The sequence below is a fragment of the Adiantum capillus-veneris genome, chromosome 21 (genome assembly GCF_014529385.1).
Source record: "Adiantum capillus-veneris isolate H3 chromosome 21, ASM1452938v2, whole genome shotgun sequence".
In the NCBI taxonomy this organism is placed as follows: Eukaryota; Viridiplantae; Streptophyta; class Polypodiopsida; order Polypodiales; family Pteridaceae; genus Adiantum; species Adiantum capillus-veneris.
This window is the reverse complement of record NC_140951.1, coordinates 9,714,350-9,735,339: the sequence shown is the minus strand read 5'-3', so window position 1 is coordinate 9,735,339 and position 20,990 is coordinate 9,714,350. Positions and strand designations below refer to the sequence as shown.

Sequence of the window (20,990 nt, the reverse complement as noted above, 5' to 3'; positions counted from 1 at the left end):
GAAAAGGAGGATTGTCACCTATACCCATACAATCAATCAGAACATCTTGGTAGGCTTCAAAGTGTATAACAGGTGTTAAAGACGATTGCAATTGAGTTAATTACTTGTAGTCCTTGTACAAACTTGGCCAAAATGTTTCAATGTAATCACCGCTTTTAAGGTAGCCAACAACCAACAAAGGTAAGACTAACTCTTGATCCCTAAACATGGTCTCTTGTTGATTTTGCTGGCCCTTCATCATTGTTGTAACTATGTTGTTCTTGGATAGTCTGTGTGTCTGTTAGCCTTTTGTTTGAATGGAGGCATTGATGGAGGTCTGGGAAGCAATCTCTTTGTTGCTGTCCTCTTTAGATCATCATGTATCGACCATGTGTATACCCATGAGGTGTGCACCTCTTGTCACACGGAGCTTTTACCTTCTTAGTCAGCCGCTTGTAAGGGTCTCAGATTCCATCCCTAGTTCAACCCCTTTATTCTCTCCTTTTGTAGTGGGTGTCCTCAATAAGAGGAAACCCTAGCTTCGCTATTATTAACACATGAATAAGACCATAATATATCCACCCAATCTGGCCAACGAAAGATAGTAAACTACTCTCTTAAGAATCATTTAAGTATCGTCAAGCAAAAGGTCAAAGCGACTTGATATTTTTGTTTACATTATGCACATGAGAAAGACACATGATCTCTTGTGGACTTGTTGTAATTGGAGCCTTAAGAAAAACCTCTACTTTCAAGCCAAAGCCAAAAAAAACATTAGAAGAACCATAATCTACAAGCCCTCTCTCTCATTTGATAGACAATGGACTTTGATATGTTGGCATTTTATTTTCTCCAATCAATCTCTCTTTAATCATAATCTATCAAGCGTCATATTTATAGTGCTTTGTTTTGAGCTCAATTACTTTACACTAGTTGTGTGACTGGACATTTGAGTACCCTTAGATATCGAAGTGTCACGTTTTCCTACCAAATTTAAAATCCACAGCATAGACATTGAGGCTTCTAAGCCATATGAGACAAACCAAATGAGGAAAAGTAATATAAATGGAGAACCTAACGAATGTTCATGACTTGACGTATCATAGGGTGAGACATCCTAGGACCGATGCATCTCCTATTATGGTCTTTTAATATAGACAACATTTGATTAGAATTGACATTAGTCTACTCTCACAAAATGGTGAGAACATGAAATCTCAGACAAATGGTGGTATGAGAGACCTCAATTGACACCCAACATTCATCCCAACATCCATTAGAGGACACTTATCACCTTGAGGATGATGCAACTTCTAGAGAAGATTTGGACAATGTTGACTGTTTGGTTGAGGCAGATTTAGATCATTTAAGCAGACAAAAACAAAATATTGCTACCCCTAATGCCCTCCTCGTAGTGCCTCAACTTAAAGATGTTGCTACCAAGGATCTTGTGTCTATGGTTTTTCCTTTGCACCTTCCTTGGCCCTCTCACACTTGGGTTTGTACAAACTCGCTAAGGCACGTCACAAAGGTAGAATTTATTACAATAAGATGGGTGCATTAATGCTAACCTTTCCCAAGTCGAATACATTTACATATTCATTCCCTTTGTAATTGGAGCCTTAAGAAAAACCTCTACTTTCAAGCCAAAGCCAAAAAAAACATTAGAAGAACCATAATCTACAAGCCCTCTCTCTCATTTGATAGACAATTTAGGAATCGGTGCCATGCTTTGAAAGGCTTTAGAACACGAGTCAATGTGTGAACTTGAATCCCCTTTCAGAGAGGCATATGTGTATGTTTTATGAGGAGTAGTAATGTAAGTTCACACTGGGTGATATATTGTGTGTTGTGCATCTCAACTTATGGTCTTTTAATATAGACAACATTTGATTAGAATTGACATCAATCTAGTCTCACAAAATGGTCAGAACATGAAATCTCGTACAAGTGGTGGTATGAGAGACCTCGATTGACACCCAACATTCATCCCAACATCCATTATAGGACACTTATCACCTTGAGAATGATGCAACTTCTAGAGAAGATTTGGACAATGTTGACTATTTGGTTGAGGTGGATTTAGATCATTTAAGCAGTCAAAAACAAAATATTGCTACCCCTACTACCCTCCTCGTAGTGCCTCATCTTAAAGATGTTGCTACCAAGGCTCTTGTGTCTATGGTTTTTCCTTTGCACCTTCCTTGGCCCTCTCACACTTGGGTTTGTACAAACTCGCTAAGGCACGTCACAAAGGTAGAATTTCTTACAATAAGATGGGTGCATTAATGCTAACCTTTCCCAAGTCGAATACATTTACATATTCATTCCCCCTTTAATAAAAAATTCAACGAAAGGTAGAGAGTAAAAAGATTCCCCCCCTTGGTGTCAAACTCAAGGTGTCACATGTATTGGGAGATGATGCAATGGGTGGTCTTACCTCCGGCATTAAGTGCACGTGCAATGTCTAGAACCCGACTACATAAATATTTTCAACCAAAGAAAATTCTTTGTGGAAAAAGGCGTTTGTTTATTGCAAGTTAAATAGAATTGATTTTAAAGGAAAAAGGATGATGAAATGTTTCCAATTCAAATTTTGATGCGTCTCTCTAACTTGATCATGACCTTGGACAATTTGAGCAATGGCTTGAATTTGGGTTAATTTCTACATAATCTTCTTGTTAATCTATTTCCCAAATATTCATCTATAGAGAAGCCAAATGCGGACCAAGACTTGCAACCAATGTACGTCCATAGTACCAAGGTTCAAAATGCTAAGGCAAAGTATAAAGAATATCACTCACTTCAAATGAGAAGCCAATTGTAGCCCCATGTCACCCCCCTTCAATGTCTTACGATAATGGAAAATCCCATGAACTTCTCACCCTCTGAAATGAAAACTTCGTTCAAAGTCGAGGAGCTGGATTTGTATTTATCCGCGACACATGATTTTATACATCAACTATTCTTTGGCAAGAAAAGGAGGATTGTCACCTATACCCATACAATCAATCAGAACATCTTGGTAGGCTTCAAAGTGTATAACAGGTGTTAAAGACGATTGCAATTGAGTTAATTACTTGTAGTCCTTGTACAAACTTGGCCAAAATGTTTCAATGTAATCACCGCTTTTAAGGTAGCCAACAACCAACAAAGGTAAGACTAACTCTTGATCCCTAAACATGGTCTCTTGTTGATTTTGCTGGCCCTTCATCATTGTTGTAACTATGTTGTTCTTGGATAGTCTGTGCGTCTGTTAGCCTTTTGTTTGAATGGAGGCATTGATGGAGGTCTGGGAAGCAATCTCTTTGTTGCTGTCCTCTTTAGATCATCATGTATCGACCATGTGTATACCCATGAGGTGTGCACCTCTTGTCACACGGAGCTTTTACCTTCTTAGTCAGCCGCTTGTAAGGGTCTCAGATTCCATCCCTAGTTCAACCCCTTTATTCTCTCCTTTTGTAGTGGGTGTCCTCAATAAGAGGAAACCCTAGCTTCGCTATTATTAACACATGAATAAGACCATAATATATCCACCCAATCTGGCCAACGAAAGATAGTAAACTACTCTCTTAAGAATCATTTAAGTATCGTCAAGCAAAAGGTCAAAGCGACTTGATATTTTTGTTTACATTATGCACATGAGAAAGACACATGATCTCTTGTGGACTTGTTGTAATTGGAGCCTTAAGAAAAACCTCTACTTTCAAGCCAAAGCCAAAAAAAACATTAGAAGAACCATAATCTACAAGCCCTCTCTCTCATTTGATAGACAATGGACTTTGATATGTTGGCATTTTATTTTCTCCAATCAATCTCTCTTTAATCATAATCTATCAAGCGTCATATTTATAGTGCTTTGTTTTGAGCTCAATTACTTTACACTAGTTGTGTGACTGGACATTTGAGTACCCTTAGATATCGAAGTGTCACGTTTTCCTACCAAATTTAAAATCCACAGCATAGACATTGAGGCTTCTAAGCCATATGAGACAAACCAAATGAGGAAAAGTAATATAAATGGAGAACCTAACGAATGTTCATGACTTGACGTATCATAGGGTGAGACATCCTAGGACCGATGCATCTCCTATTATGGTCTTTTAATATAGACAACATTTGATTAGAATTGACATTAGTCTACTCTCACAAAATGGTGAGAACATGAAATCTCAGACAAATGGTGGTATGAGAGACCTCAATTGACACCCAACATTCATCCCAACATCCATTAGAGGACACTTATCACCTTGAGGATGATGCAACTTCTAGAGAAGATTTGGACAATGTTGACTGTTTGGTTGAGGCAGATTTAGATCATTTAAGCAGACAAAAACAAAATATTGCTACCCCTAATGCCCTCCTCGTAGTGCCTCAACTTAAAGATGTTGCTACCAAGGCTCTTGTGTCTATGGTTTTTCCTTTGCACCTTCCTTGGCCCTCTCACACTTGGGTTTGTACAAACTCGCTAAGGCACGTCACAAAAAGGTAGAATTTCTTACAATAAGATGGGTGCATTAATGCTAACCTTTCCCAAGTCGAATACATTTACATATTCATTCCCTTTGTAATTGGAGCCTTAAGAAAAACCTCTACTTTCAAGCCAAAGCCAAAAAAAACATTCGAAGAACCATAATCTACAAGCCCTCTCTCTCATTTGATAGACAATTTAGGAATCGGTGCCATGCTTTGAAAGGCTTTAGAACACGAGTCAATGTGTGAACTTGAATCCCCTTTCAGAGAGGCATATGTGTATGTTTTATGAGGAGTAGTAATGTAAGTTCACACTGGGTGATATATTGTGTGTTGTGCATCTCAACTTATGGTCTTTTAATATAGACAACATTTGATTAGAATTGACATTAGTCTACTCTCACAAAATGGTCAGAACATGAAATCTCGTACAAGTGGTGGTATGAGAGACCTCGATTGACACCCAACATTCATCCCAACATCCATTATAGGACACTTATCACCTTGAGAATGATGCAACTTCTAGAGAAGATTTGGACAATGTTGACTATTTGGTTGAGGTGGATTTAGATCATTTAAGCAGTCAAAAACAAAATATTGCTACCCCTACTACCCTCCTCGTAGTGCCTCATCTTAAAGATGTTGCTACCAAGGCTCTTGTGTCTATGGTTTTTCCTTTGCACCTTCCTTGGCCCTCTCACACTTGGGTTTGTACAAACTCGCTAAGGCACGTCACAAAGGTAGAATTTCTTACAATAAGATGGGTGCATTAATGCTAACCTTTCCCAAGTCGAATACATTTACATATTCATTCCCCCTTTAATAAAAAATCCAACGAAAGGTAGAGAATAAAAAGATTCCCCCCCTTGGTGTCAAACTCAAGGTGTCACATGTATTGGGAGATGATGCAATGGGTGGTCTTACCTCCGGCATTAAGTGCACGTGCAATGTCTAGAACCCGACTACATAAATATTTTCAACCAAAGAAAATTCTTTGTGGAAAAAGGCGTTTGTTTATTGCAAGTTAAATAGAATTGATTTTAAAGGAAAAAGGATGATGAAATGTTTCCAATTCAAATTTTGATGTGTCTCTCTAACTTGATCATGACCTTGGACAATTTGAGCAATGGCTTGAATTTGGGTTAATTTCTACATAATCTTCTTGTTAATCTATTTCCCAAATATTTATCTATAGAGAAGCCAAATGCGGACCAAGACTTGCAACCAATGTACGTCCATAGTACCAAGGTTCAAAATGCTAAGGCAAAGTATAAAGAATATCACTCACTTCAAATGAGAAGCCAATTGTAGCCCCATGTCACCCCCCTTCAATGTCTTACGATAATGGAAAATCCCATGAACTTCTCACCCTCTGAAATGAAAACTTCGTTCAAAGTCGAGGAGTTGGATTTGTATTTATCCGCGACACATGATTTTATACATCAACTATTCTTTGGCAAGAAAAGGAGGATTGTCACCTATACCCATACAATCAATCAGAACATCTTGGTAGGCTTCAAAGTGTATAACAGGTGTTAAAGACGATTGCAATTGAGTTAATTACTTGTAGTCCTTGTACAAACTTGGCCAAAATGTTTCAATGTAATCACCGCTTTTAAGGTAGCCAACAACCAACAAAGGTAAGACTAACTCTTGATCCCTAAACATGGTCTCTTGTTGATTTTGCTGGCCCTTCATCATTGTTGTAACTATGTTGTTCTTGGATAGTCTGTGTGTCTGTTAGCCTTTTGTTTGAATGGAGGCATTGATGGAGGTCTGGGAAGCAATCTCTTTGTTGATGTCCTCTTTAGATCATCATGTATCGACCATGTGTATACCCATGAGGTGTGCACCTCTTGTCACACGGAGCTTTTACCTTCTTAGTCAGCCGCTTGTAAGGGTCTCAGATTCCATCCCTAGTTCAACCCCTTTATTCTCTCCTTTTGTAGTGGGTGTCCTCAATAAGAGGAAACCCTAGCTTCGCTATTATTAACACATGAATAAGACCATAATATATCCACCCAATCTGGCCAACGAAAGATAGTAAACTACTCTCTTAAGAATCATTTAAGTATCGTCAAGCAAAAGGTCAAAGCGACTTGATATTTTTGTTTACATTATGCACATGAGAAAGACACATGATCTCTTGTGGACTTGTTGTAATTGGAGCCTTAAGAAAAACCTCTACTTTCAAGCCAAAGCCAAAAAAAACATTAGAAGAACCATAATCTACAAGCCCTCTCTCTCATTTGATAGACAATGGACTTTGATATGTTGGCATTTTATTTTCTCCAATCAATCTCTCTTTAATCATAATCTATCAAGCGTCATATTTATAGTGCTTTGTTTTGAGCTCAATTACTTTACACTAGTTGTGTGACTGGACATTTGAGTACCCTTAGATATCGAAGTGTCACGTTTTCCTACCAAATTTAAAATCCACAGCATAGACATTGAGGCTTCTAAGCCATATGAGACAAACCAAATGAGGAAAAGTAATATAAATGGAGAACCTAACGAATGTTCATGACTTGACGTATCATAGGGTGAGACATCCTAGGACCGATGCATCTCCTATTATGGTCTTTTAATATAGACAACATTTGATTAGAATTGACATTAGTCTACTCTCACAAAATGGTGAGAACATGAAATCTCAGACAAATGGTGGTATGAGAGACCTCAATTGACACCCAACATTCATCCCAACATCCATTAGAGGACACTTATCACCTTGAGGATGATGCAACTTCTAGAGAAGATTTGGACAATGTTGACTGTTTGGTTGAGGCAGATTTAGATCATTTAAGCAGACAAAAACAAAATATTGCTACCCCTAATGCCCTCCTCGTAGTGCCTCAACTTAAAGATGTTGCTACCAAGGATCTTGTGTCTATGGTTTTTCCTTTGCACCTTCCTTGGCCCTCTCACACTTGGGTTTGTACAAACTCGCTAAGGCACGTCACAAAGGTAGAATTTATTACAATAAGATGGGTGCATTAATGCTAACCTTTCCCAAGTCGAATACATTTACATATTCATTCCCTTTGTAATTGGAGCCTTAAGAAAAACCTCTACTTTCAAGCCAAAGCCAAAAAAAACATTAGAAGAACCATAATCTACAAGCCCTCTCTCTCATTTGATAGACAATTTAGGAATCGGTGCCATGCTTTGAAAGGCTTTAGAACACGAGTCAATGTGTGAACTTGAATCCCCTTTCAGAGAGGCATATGTGTATGTTTTATGAGGAGTAGTAATGTAAGTTCACACTGGGTGATATATTGTGTGTTGTGCATCTCAACTTATGGTCTTTTAATATAGACAACATTTGATTAGAATTGACATCAATCTAGTCTCACAAAATGGTCAGAACATGAAATCTCGTACAAGTGGTGGTATGAGAGACCTCGATTGACACCCAACATTCATCCCAACATCCATTATAGGACACTTATCACCTTGAGAATGATGCAACTTCTAGAGAAGATTTGGACAATGTTGACTATTTGGTTGAGGTGGATTTAGATCATTTAAGCAGTCAAAAACAAAATATTGCTACCCCTACTACCCTCCTCGTAGTGCCTCATCTTAAAGATGTTGCTACCAAGGCTCTTGTGTCTATGGTTTTTCCTTTGCACCTTCCTTGGCCCTCTCACACTTGGGTTTGTACAAACTCGCTAAGGCACGTCACAAAGGTAGAATTTCTTACAATAAGATGGGTGCATTAATGCTAACCTTTCCCAAGTCGAATACATTTACATATTCATTCCCCCTTTAATAAAAAATTCAACGAAAGGTAGAGAGTAAAAAGATTCCCCCCCTTGGTGTCAAACTCAAGGTGTCACATGTATTGGGAGATGATGCAATGGGTGGTCTTACCTCCGGCATTAAGTGCACGTGCAATGTCTAGAACCCGACTACATAAATATTTTCAACCAAAGAAAATTCTTTGTGGAAAAAGGCGTTTGTTTATTGCAAGTTAAATAGAATTGATTTTAAAGGAAAAAGGATGATGAAATGTTTCCAATTCAAATTTTGATGCGTCTCTCTAACTTGATCATGACCTTGGACAATTTGAGCAATGGCTTGAATTTGGGTTAATTTCTACATAATCTTCTTGTTAATCTATTTCCCAAATATTCATCTATAGAGAAGCCAAATGCGGACCAAGACTTGCAACCAATGTACGTCCATAGTACCAAGGTTCAAAATGCTAAGGCAAAGTATAAAGAATATCACTCACTTCAAATGAGAAGCCAATTGTAGCCCCATGTCACCCCCCTTCAATGTCTTACGATAATGGAAAATCCCATGAACTTCTCACCCTCTGAAATGAAAACTTCGTTCAAAGTCGAGGAGCTGGATTTGTATTTATCCGCGACACATGATTTTATACATCAACTATTCTTTGGCAAGAAAAGGAGGATTGTCACCTATACCCATACAATCAATCAGAACATCTTGGTAGGCTTCAAAGTGTATAACAGGTGTTAAAGACGATTGCAATTGAGTTAATTACTTGTAGTCCTTGTACAAACTTGGCCAAAATGTTTCAATGTAATCACCGCTTTTAAGGTAGCCAACAACCAACAAAGGTAAGACTAACTCTTGATCCCTAAACATGGTCTCTTGTTGATTTTGCTGGCCCTTCATCATTGTTGTAACTATGTTGTTCTTGGATAGTCTGTGCGTCTGTTAGCCTTTTGTTTGAATGGAGGCATTGATGGAGGTCTGGGAAGCAATCTCTTTGTTGCTGTCCTCTTTAGATCATCATGTATCGACCATGTGTATACCCATGAGGTGTGCACCTCTTGTCACACGGAGCTTTTACCTTCTTAGTCAGCCGCTTGTAAGGGTCTCAGATTCCATCCCTAGTTCAACCCCTTTATTCTCTCCTTTTGTAGTGGGTGTCCTCAATAAGAGGAAACCCTAGCTTCGCTATTATTAACACATGAATAAGACCATAATATATCCACCCAATCTGGCCAACGAAAGATAGTAAACTACTCTCTTAAGAATCATTTAAGTATCGTCAAGCAAAAGGTCAAAGCGACTTGATATTTTTGTTTACATTATGCACATGAGAAAGACACATGATCTCTTGTGGACTTGTTGTAATTGGAGCCTTAAGAAAAACCTCTACTTTCAAGCCAAAGCCAAAAAAAACATTAGAAGAACCATAATCTACAAGCCCTCTCTCTCATTTGATAGACAATGGACTTTGATATGTTGGCATTTTATTTTCTCCAATCAATCTCTCTTTAATCATAATCTATCAAGCGTCATATTTATAGTGCTTTGTTTTGAGCTCAATTACTTTACACTAGTTGTGTGACTGGACATTTGAGTACCCTTAGATAGCGAAGTGTCACGTTTTCCTACCAAATTTAAAATCCACAGCATAGACATTGAGGCTTCTAAGCCATATGAGACAAACCAAATGAGGAAAAGTAATATAAATGGAGAACCTAACGAATGTTCATGACTTGACGTATCATAGGGTGAGACATCCTAGGACCGATGCATCTCCTATTATGGTCTTTTAATATAGACAACATTTGATTAGAATTGACATTAGTCTACTCTCACAAAATGGTGAGAACATGAAATCTCAGACAAATGGTGGTATGAGAGACCTCAATTGACACCCAACATTCATCCCAACATCCATTAGAGGACACTTATCACCTTGAGGATGATGCAACTTCTAGAGAAGATTTGGACAATGTTGACTGTTTGGTTGAGGCAGATTTAGATCATTTAAGCAGACAAAAACAAAATATTGCTACCCCTAATGCCCTCCTCGTAGTGCCTCAACTTAAAGATGTTGCTACCAAGGCTCTTGTGTCTATGGTTTTTCCTTTGCACCTTCCTTGGCCCTCTCACACTTGGGTTTGTACAAACTCGCTAAGGCACGTCACAAAAAGGTAGAATTTCTTACAATAAGATGGGTGCATTAATGCTAACCTTTCCCAAGTCGAATACATTTACATATTCATTCCCTTTGTAATTGGAGCCTTAAGAAAAACCTCTACTTTCAAGCCAAAGCCAAAAAAAACATTCGAAGAACCATAATCTACAAGCCCTCTCTCTCATTTGATAGACAATTTAGGAATCGGTGCCATGCTTTGAAAGGCTTTAGAACACGAGTCAATGTGTGAACTTGAATCCCCTTTCAGAGAGGCATATGTGTATGTTTTATGAGGAGTAGTAATGTAAGTTCACACTGGGTGATATATTGTGTGTTGTGCATCTCAACTTATGGTCTTTTAATATAGACAACATTTGATTAGAATTGACATTAGTCTACTCTCACAAAATGGTCAGAACATGAAATCTCGTACAAGTGGTGGTATGAGAGACCTCGATTGACACCCAACATTCATCCCAACATCCATTATAGGACACTTATCACCTTGAGAATGATGCAACTTCTAGAGAAGATTTGGACAATGTTGACTATTTGGTTGAGGTGGATTTAGATCATTTAAGCAGTCAAAAACAAAATATTGCTACCCCTACTACCCTCCTCGTAGTGCCTCATCTTAAAGATGTTGCTACCAAGGCTCTTGTGTCTATGGTTTTTCCTTTGCACCTTCCTTGGCCCTCTCACACTTGGGTTTGTACAAACTCGCTAAGGCACGTCACAAAGGTAGAATTTCTTACAATAAGATGGGTGCATTAATGCTAACCTTTCCCAAGTCGAATACATTTACATATTCATTCCCCCTTTAATAAAAAATCCAACGAAAGGTAGAGAATAAAAAGATTCCCCCCCTTGGTGTCAAACTCAAGGTGTCACATGTATTGGGAGATGATGCAATGGGTGGTCTTACCTCCGGCATTAAGTGCACGTGCAATGTCTAGAACCCGACTACATAAATATTTTCAACCAAAGAAAATTCTTTGTGGAAAAAGGCGTTTGTTTATTGCAAGTTAAATAGAATTGATTTTAAAGGAAAAAGGATGATGAAATGTTTCCAATTCAAATTTTGATGTGTCTCTCTAACTTGATCATGACCTTGGACAATTTGAGCAATGGCTTGAATTTGGGTTAATTTCTACATAATCTTCTTGTTAATCTATTTCCCAAATATTTATATATAGAGAAGCCAAATGCGGACCAAGACTTGCAACCAATGTACGTCCATAGTACCAAGGTTCAAAATGCTAAGGCAAAGTATAAAGAATATCACTCACTTCAAATGAGAAGCCAATTGTAGCCCCATGTCACCCCCCTTCAATGTCTTACGATAATGGAAAATCCCATGAACTTCTCACCCTCTGAAATGAAAACTTCGTTCAAAGTCGAGGAGTTGGATTTGTATTTATCCGCGACACATGATTTTATACATCAACTATTCTTTGGCAAGAAAAGGAGGATTGTCACCTATACCCATACAATCAATCAGAACATCTTGGTAGGCTTCAAAGTGTATAACAGGTGTTAAAGACGATTGCAATTGAGTTAATTACTTGTAGTCCTTGTACAAACTTGGCCAAAATGTTTCAATGTAATCACCGCTTTTAAGGTAGCCAACAACCAACAAAGGTAAGACTAACTCTTGATCCCTAAACATGGTCTCTTGTTGATTTTGCTGGCCCTTCATCATTGTTGTAACTATGTTGTTCTTGGATAGTCTGTGTGTCTGTTAGCCTTTTGTTTGAATGGAGGCATTGATGGAGGTCTGGGAAGCAATCTCTTTGTTGATGTCCTCTTTAGATCATCATGTATCGACCATGTGTATACCCATGAGGTGTGCACCTCTTGTCACACGGAGCTTTTACCTTCTTAGTCAGCCGCTTGTAAGGGTCTCAGATTCCATCCCTAGTTCAACCCCTTTATTCTCTCCTTTTGTAGTGGGTGTCCTCAATAAGAGGAAACCCTAGCTTCGCTATTATTAACACATGAATAAGACCATAATATATCCACCCAATCTGGCCAACGAAAGATAGTAAACTACTCTCTTAAGAATCATTTAAGTATCGTCAAGCAAAAGGTCAAAGCGACTTGATATTTTTGTTTACATTATGCACATGAGAAAGACACATGATCTCTTGTGGACTTGTTGTAATTGGAGCCTTAAGAAAAACCTCTACTTTCAAGCCAAAGCCAAAAAAAACATTAGAAGAACCATAATCTACAAGCCCTCTCTCTCATTTGATAGACAATGGACTTTGATATGTTGGCATTTTATTTTCTCCAATCAATCTCTCTTTAATCATAATCTATCAAGCGTCATATTTATAGTGCTTTGTTTTGAGCTCAATTACTTTACACTAGTTGTGTGACTGGACATTTGAGTACCCTTAGATATCGAAGTGTCACGTTTTCCTACCAAATTTAAAATCCACAGCATAGACATTGAGGCTTCTAAGCCATATGAGACAAACCAAATGAGGAAAAGTAATATAAATGGAGAACCTAACGAATGTTCATGACTTGACGTATCATAGGGTGAGACATCCTAGGACCGATGCATCTCCTATTATGGTCTTTTAATATAGACAACATTTGATTAGAATTGACATTAGTCTACTCTCACAAAATGGTGAGAACATGAAATCTCAGACAAATGGTGGTATGAGAGACCTCAATTGACACCCAACATTCATCCCAACATCCATTAGAGGACACTTATCACCTTGAGGATGATGCAACTTCTAGAGAAGATTTGGACAATGTTGACTGTTTGGTTGAGGCAGATTTAGATCATTTAAGCAGACAAAAACAAAATATTGCTACCCCTAATGCCCTCCTCGTAGTGCCTCAACTTAAAGATGTTGCTACCAAGGATCTTGTGTCTATGGTTTTTCCTTTGCACCTTCCTTGGCCCTCTCACACTTGGGTTTGTACAAACTCGCTAAGGCACGTCACAAAGGTAGAATTTATTACAATAAGATGGGTGCATTAATGCTAACCTTTCCCAAGTCGAATACATTTACATATTCATTCCCTTTGTAATTGGAGCCTTAAGAAAAACCTCTACTTTCAAGCCAAAGCCAAAAAAAACATTAGAAGAACCATAATCTACAAGCCCTCTCTCTCATTTGATAGACAATTTAGGAATCGGTGCCATGCTTTGAAAGGCTTTAGAACACGAGTCAATGTGTGAACTTGAATCCCCTTTCAGAGAGGCATATGTGTATGTTTTATGAGGAGTAGTAATGTAAGTTCACACTGGGTGATATATTGTGTGTTGTGCATCTCAACTTATGGTCTTTTAATATAGACAACATTTGATTAGAATTGACATCAATCTAGTCTCACAAAATGGTCAGAACATGAAATCTCGTACAAGTGGTGGTATGAGAGACCTCGATTGACACCCAACATTCATCCCAACATCCATTATAGGACACTTATCACCTTGAGAATGATGCAACTTCTAGAGAAGATTTGGACAATGTTGACTATTTGGTTGAGGTGGATTTAGATCATTTAAGCAGTCAAAAACAAAATATTGCTACCCCTACTACCCTCCTCGTAGTGCCTCATCTTAAAGATGTTGCTACCAAGGCTCTTGTGTCTATGGTTTTTCCTTTGCACCTTCCTTGGCCCTCTCACACTTGGGTTTGTACAAACTCGCTAAGGCACGTCACAAAGGTAGAATTTCTTACAATAAGATGGGTGCATTAATGCTAACCTTTCCCAAGTCGAATACATTTACATATTCATTCCCCCTTTAATAAAAAATTCAACGAAAGGTAGAGAGTAAAAAGATTCCCCCCCTTGGTGTCAAACTCAAGGTGTCACATGTATTGGGAGATGATGCAATGGGTGGTCTTACCTCCGGCATTAAGTGCACGTGCAATGTCTAGAACCCGACTACATAAATATTTTCAACCAAAGAAAATTCTTTGTGGAAAAAGGCGTTTGTTTATTGCAAGTTAAATAGAATTGATTTTAAAGGAAAAAGGATGATGAAATGTTTCCAATTCAAATTTTGATGCGTCTCTCTAACTTGATCATGACCTTGGACAATTTGAGCAATGGCTTGAATTTGGGTTAATTTCTACATAATCTTCTTGTTAATCTATTTCCCAAATATTCATCTATAGAGAAGCCAAATGCGGACCAAGACTTGCAACCAATGTACGTCCATAGTACCAAGGTTCAAAATGCTAAGGCAAAGTATAAAGAATATCACTCACTTCAAATGAGAAGCCAATTGTAGCCCCATGTCACCCCCCTTCAATGTCTTACGATAATGGAAAATCCCATGAACTTCTCACCCTCTGAAATGAAAACTTCGTTCAAAGTCGAGGAGCTGGATTTGTATTTATCCGCGACACATGATTTTATACATCAACTATTCTTTGGCAAGAAAAGGAGGATTGTCACCTATACCCATACAATCAATCAGAACATCTTGGTAGGCTTCAAAGTGTATAACAGGTGTTAAAGACGATTGCAATTGAGTTAATTACTTGTAGTCCTTGTACAAACTTGGCCAAAATGTTTCAATGTAATCACCGCTTTTAAGGTAGCCAACAACCAACAAAGGTAAGACTAACTCTTGATCCCTAAACATGGTCTCTTGTTGATTTTGCTGGCCCTTCATCATTGTTGTAACTATGTTGTTCTTGGATAGTCTGTGCGTCTGTTAGCCTTTTGTTTGAATGGAGGCATTGATGGAGGTCTGGGAAGCAATCTCTTTGTTGCTGTCCTCTTTAGATCATCATGTATCGACCATGTGTATACCCATGAGGTGTGCACCTCTTGTCACACGGAGCTTTTACCTTCTTAGTCAGCCGCTTGTAAGGGTCTCAGATTCCATCCCTAGTTCAACCCCTTTATTCTCTCCTTTTGTAGTGGGTGTCCTCAATAAGAGGAAACCCTAGCTTCGCTATTATTAACACATGAATAAGACCATAATATATCCACCCAATCTGGCCAACGAAAGATAGTAAACTACTCTCTTAAGAATCATTTAAGTATCGTCAAGCAAAAGGTCAAAGCGACTTGATATTTTTGTTTACATTATGCACATGAGAAAGACACATGATCTCTTGTGGACTTGTTGTAATTGGAGCCTTAAGAAAAACCTCTACTTTCAAGCCAAAGCCAAAAAAAACATTAGAAGAACCATAATCTACAAGCCCTCTCTCTCATTTGATAGACAATGGACTTTGATATGTTGGCATTTTATTTTCTCCAATCAATCTCTCTTTAATCATAATCTATCAAGCGTCATATTTATAGTGCTTTGTTTTGAGCTCAATTACTTTACACTAGTTGTGTGACTGGACATTTGAGTACCCTTAGATATCGAAGTGTCACGTTTTCCTACCAAATTTAAAATCCACAGCATAGACATTGAGGCTTCTAAGCCATATGAGACAAACCAAATGAGGAAAAGTAATATAAATGGAGAACCTAACGAATGTTCATGACTTGACGTATCATAGGGTGAGACATCCTAGGACCGATGCATCTCCTATTATGGTCTTTTAATATAGACAACATTTGATTAGAATTGACATTAGTCTACTCTCACAAAATGGTGAGAACATGAAATCTCAGACAAATGGTGGTATGAGAGACCTCAATTGACACCCAACATTCATCCCAACATCCATTAGAGGACACTTATCACCTTGAGGATGATGCAACTTCTAGAGAAGATTTGGACAATGTTGACTGTTTGGTTGAGGCAGATTTAGATCATTTAAGCAGACAAAAACAAAATATTGCTACCCCTAATGCCCTCCTCGTAGTGCCTCAACTTAAAGATGTTGCTACCAAGGATCTTGTGTCTATGGTTTTTCCTTTGCACCTTCCTTGGCCCTCTCACACTTGGGTTTGTACAAACTCGCTAAGGCACGTCACAAAGGTAGAATTTATTACAATAAGATGGGTGCATTAATGCTAACCTTTCCCAAGTCGAATACATTTACATATTCATTCCCTTTGTAATTGGAGCCTTAAGAAAAACCTCTACTTTCAAGCCAAAGCCAAAAAAAACATTAGAAGAACCATAATCTACAAGCCCTCTCTCTCATTTGATAGACAATTTAGGAATCGGTGCCATGCTTTGAAAGGCTTTAGAACACGAGTCAATGTGTGAACTTGAATCCCCTTTCAGAGAGGCATATGTGTATGTTTTATGAGGAGTAGTAATGTAAGTTCACACTGGGTGATATATTGTGTGTTGTGCATCTCAACTTATGGTCTTTTAATATAGACAACATTTGATTAGAATTGACATCAATCTAGTCTCACAAAATGGTCAGAACATGAAATCTCGTACAAGTGGTGGTATGAGAGACCTCGATTGACACCCAACATTCATCCCAACATCCATTATAGGACACTTATCACCTTGAGAATGATGCAACTTCTAGAGAAGATTTGGACAATGTTGACTATTTGGTTGAGGTGGATTTAGATCATTTAAGCAGTCAAAAACAAAATATTGCTACCCCTACTACCCTCCTCGTAGTGCCTCATCTTAAAGATGTTGCTACCAAGGCTCTTGTGTCTATGGTTTTTCCTTTGCACCTTCCTTGGCCCTCTCACACTTGGGTTTGTACAAACTCGCTAAGGCACGTCACAAAGGTAGAATTTCTTACAATAAGATGGGTGCATTAATGCTAACCTTTCCCAAGTCGAATACATTTACATATTCATTCCCCCTTTAATAAAAAATTCAACGAAAGGTAGAGAGTAAAAAGATTCCCCCCCTTGGTGTCAAACTCAAGGTGTCACATGTATTGGGAGATGATGCAATGGGTGGTCTTACCTCCGGCATTAAGTGCACGTGCAATGTCTAGAACCCGACTACATAAATATTTTCAACCAAAGAAAATTCTTTGTGGAAAAAGGCGTTTGTTTATTGCAAGTTAAATAGAATTGATTTTAAAGGAAAAAGGATGATGAAATGTTTCCAATTCAAATTTTGATGCGTCTCTCTAACTTGATCATGACCTTGGACAATTTGAGCAATGGCTTGAATTTGGGTTAATTTCTACATAATCTTCTTGTTAATCTATTTCCCAAATATTCATCTATAGAGAAGCCAAATGCGGACCAAGACTTGCAACCAATGTACGTCCATAGTACCAAGGTTCAAAATGCTAAGGCAAAGTATAAAGAATATCACTCACTTCAAATGAGAAGCCAATTGTAGCCCCATGTCACCCCCCTTCAATGTCTTACGATAATGGAAAATCCCATGAACTTCTCACCCTCTGAAATGAAAACTTCGTTCAAAGTCGAGGAGCTGGATTTGTATTTATCCGCGACACATGATTTTATACATCAACTATTCTTTGGCAAGAAAAGGAGGATTGTCACCTATACCCATACAATCAATCAGAACATCTTGGTAGGCTTCAAAGTGTATAACAGGTGTTAAAGACGATTGCAATTGAGTTAATTACTTGTAGTCCTTGTACAAACTTGGCCAAAATGTTTCAATGTAATCACCGCTTTTAAGGTAGCCAACAACCAACAAAGGTAAGACTAACTCTTGATCCCTAAACATGGTCTCTTGTTGATTTTGCTGGCCCTTCATCATTGTTGTAACTATGTTGTTCTTGGATAGTCTGTGCGTCTGTTAGCCTTTTGTTTGAATGGAGGCATTGATGGAGGTCTGGGAAGCAATCTCTTTGTTGCTGTCCTCTTTAGATCATCATGTATCGACCATGTGTATACCCATGAGGTGTGCACCTCTTGTCACACGGAGCTTTTACCTTCTTAGTCAGCCGCTTGTAAGGGTCTCAGATTCCATCCCTAGTTCAACCCCTTTATTCTCTCCTTTTGTAGTGGGTGTCCTCAATAAGAGGAAACCCTAGCTTCGCTATTATTAACACATGAATAAGACCATAATATATCCACCCAATCTGGCCAACGAAAGATAGTAAACTACTCTCTTAAGAATCATTTAAGTATCGTCAAGCAAAAGGTCAAAGCGACTTGATATTTTTGTTTACATTATGCACATGAGAAAGACACATGATCTCTTGTGGACTTGTTGTAATTGGAGCCTTAAGAAAAACCTCTACTTTCAAGCCAAAGCCAAAAAAAACATTAGAAGAACCATAATCTACAAGCCCTCTCTCTCATTTGATAGACAATGGACTTTGATATGTTGGCATTTTATTTTCTCCAATCAATCTCTCTTTAATCATAATCTATCAAGCGTCATATTTATAGTGCTTTGTTTTGAGCTCAATTACTTTACACTAGTTGTGTGACTGGACATTTGAGTACCCTTAGATAGCGAAGTGTCACGTTTTCCTACCAAATTTAAAATCCACAGCATAGACATTGAGGCTTCTAAGCCATATGAGACAAACCAAATGAGGAAAAGTAATATAAATGGAGAACCTAACGAATGTTCATGACTTGACGTATCATAGGGTGAGACATCCTAGGACCGATGCATGCATCCCACAGAAAATATCCCAATGTCCCCCATGTGCACTTTTACATGAGCTATAGCACCTATTAAAGATCCTACATCCACCTTTACCTAAACCTGACAACTGCTTGCTATAAAGAGTTATCTGATGGTAACATCTCAAAAGACGGATGTTAATGCAAAATAATATTAACAAATTATGTCCAATGTCTTGTGACACAAAGAACTGGGTTTCCCTTTAAATCCATGCTGGTAGGCTTGATGGAAGAAGAATGATAATTTGTCTTTGTATGCATGCTAGAAGAAGGTAACAAAATTGCTGGCTATGTTAAGTATCAAATTCTCAAGCCTAAATTTTAAAGTTTCTTCTAATTTAGAAATCACTGCCATGCTTTGAAAGGCTTTAGAACACAAGTCAATGTGTGAACTTGAATCCCCTTTCACGGGCTACAACTTGCTTAGAAAGGCTGTTTGAAGCCCAGCATCAGTTTCATAATTGTGCTTTGCAAGGTGCATCGCCAGTCTATAAACTGAATGTTCAGAACCTTTTAGCTTCGCTTTGCAAGCATAAGCATCAAGAGAAAACTCAGATTTTGCAGTGTTTACAGAGGTACAAACTTTTTGGATTTCATTTACAAATTCTTGATTCTTGGGCAATCAGCTTCAGTTTGCCAAGAATCTTTGAGCTGCCACACTAGCCAGAAGTACTTTCCTTGCTATTTATCTGTGGTTTCCTTTGACACGCCTCGAGGGGTATGTGCAATTCCTCATACTATAAATCAGCACCTTGCTGGTGACATTTCCTTGATGCACCTTACAGAGATCACCTCAGCCTCAGTACAAATTCGTCAGCTTGCCTTAATAGTGGGCATTCAATGATGATTTCAGTGAACTTTTTCTCCAGCTTGTAAGTTGGGAAAGCTAAGCCACTTTTAAGTTGGTGGCTAGGCCTTCTAATGGAAGGTAAATTTTTCTCTTTCCTGGCCCTATATTTGTAGCAGATCATGATTCTTGGTGCCACCCATTTTGATTGAGCTCAAGAGACACCAGCTTCCAGCTTCAACAAATTACTTGCCCCAACTAGCTGACACCTTTGACAGACAATGCCCATACATTCATACAAAATTTGAGGGCTGTGGAAAATGCACAGCCATCATGTTCTCCTGGAGTGACACCTTGGTCTAGATCTGGATCAATCAATAGTGATCCTAAAGAATGACAATGTGGTGCATCGGCCAAAATTTTTGTGACCAAGATGCAACACAAGCCACACTTGTACAAAGGCCCAGGTGCTTCTTGCCTTTGCTGAATCATCTGTGCATTAAGGTAGCACGACTTTCAGTACACCTCCAAGAGCACCGCTCATCCCAGAACTGCTGCCTCAAGTTCCCCACTGCAACATGTCAAAAGTCCCAACGTTCTAGCTGTATTTCTGCCTCTGACAAATCCTTCTGTGCTTTCTTCCGTCGATAAAATATGGGACAATCTCGACTGCAGCAGAGCATTCATGTAAACTTAAACCTGTAAAATAGCTAGCTAACTTCCAACTCATCGTAATACAGCATACCTTGTACATAGAACATCTTGATGCAAAGAACCTTGACATCGCTGGCACTGGGTCCATAGCCTGTTAAAAAGTTGCTCAAGGTCTCTAACTGAAACAAATGCACCGATCATGAGCTTCTGCCAGCAATCAAGTGCTTGAGAAACAGAATCACAATGTTGTTCAAAAAGTAGGAAAAAATCACCATTTGAAACTGTCTTGTAATAGAGTTCTGCCTCTCTCCCTTTGCAATGCTTACATAAGGTTTGATCATCACCACTACATTCAAGAGAGTACTAACATCCTAAGACAAAGAAGTCAAAAATACAGGCCAGCTGAAACTAGATAGAAACATAAAAGGCAGACCTGATTGGGGTCTTGCATCCTATACAGCTGAGCTGCTTCTTTGCAAATTTCATGATGCCACTATTTGAAGGTGTTGATATTGAGACTGCTCGTGTATGGCTTCCATGGAGTAGTTCCTTGCTTGCATTTTTTAGAATTGGCTCAAATATACGAAGAAGAGGCTGTTAGTTCATTACAAGACCCAAAATGAGACACTGGCAAACAGATGATATCAGCACTAACAAGGAAAGATTAAAATTCATAAGACAATGGGTCAGATG

The 20,990-nt window shown here is 38.5% G+C and overlaps 1 protein-coding gene across 2 annotated transcripts in view; it reads right to left on the bottom strand.

Moving 5' to 3' along the window:
- Positions 1-19,028: 19,028 nt before the first annotated feature.
- LOC147430526 (DNA polymerase delta subunit 1) overlaps positions 19,029-20,990 on the bottom strand; it is a 59,152-nt gene continuing 57,190 nt past the window's right edge. For both annotated transcript variants that reach the window (XM_086493140.1, XM_086493139.1), the window contains 4 exons: positions 20,731-20,891; positions 20,570-20,643; positions 20,389-20,476; positions 19,029-20,312 (listed from right to left, as the gene is read on the bottom strand). In XM_086493140.1, coding sequence (XP_086349266.1) covers positions 20,225-20,312; positions 20,389-20,476; positions 20,570-20,643; positions 20,731-20,891 — 411 coding nt within the window. In that variant the 3' untranslated portion in view covers positions 19,029-20,224. The remainder of the gene's footprint in view (positions 20,313-20,388; positions 20,477-20,569; positions 20,644-20,730; positions 20,892-20,990) is intronic.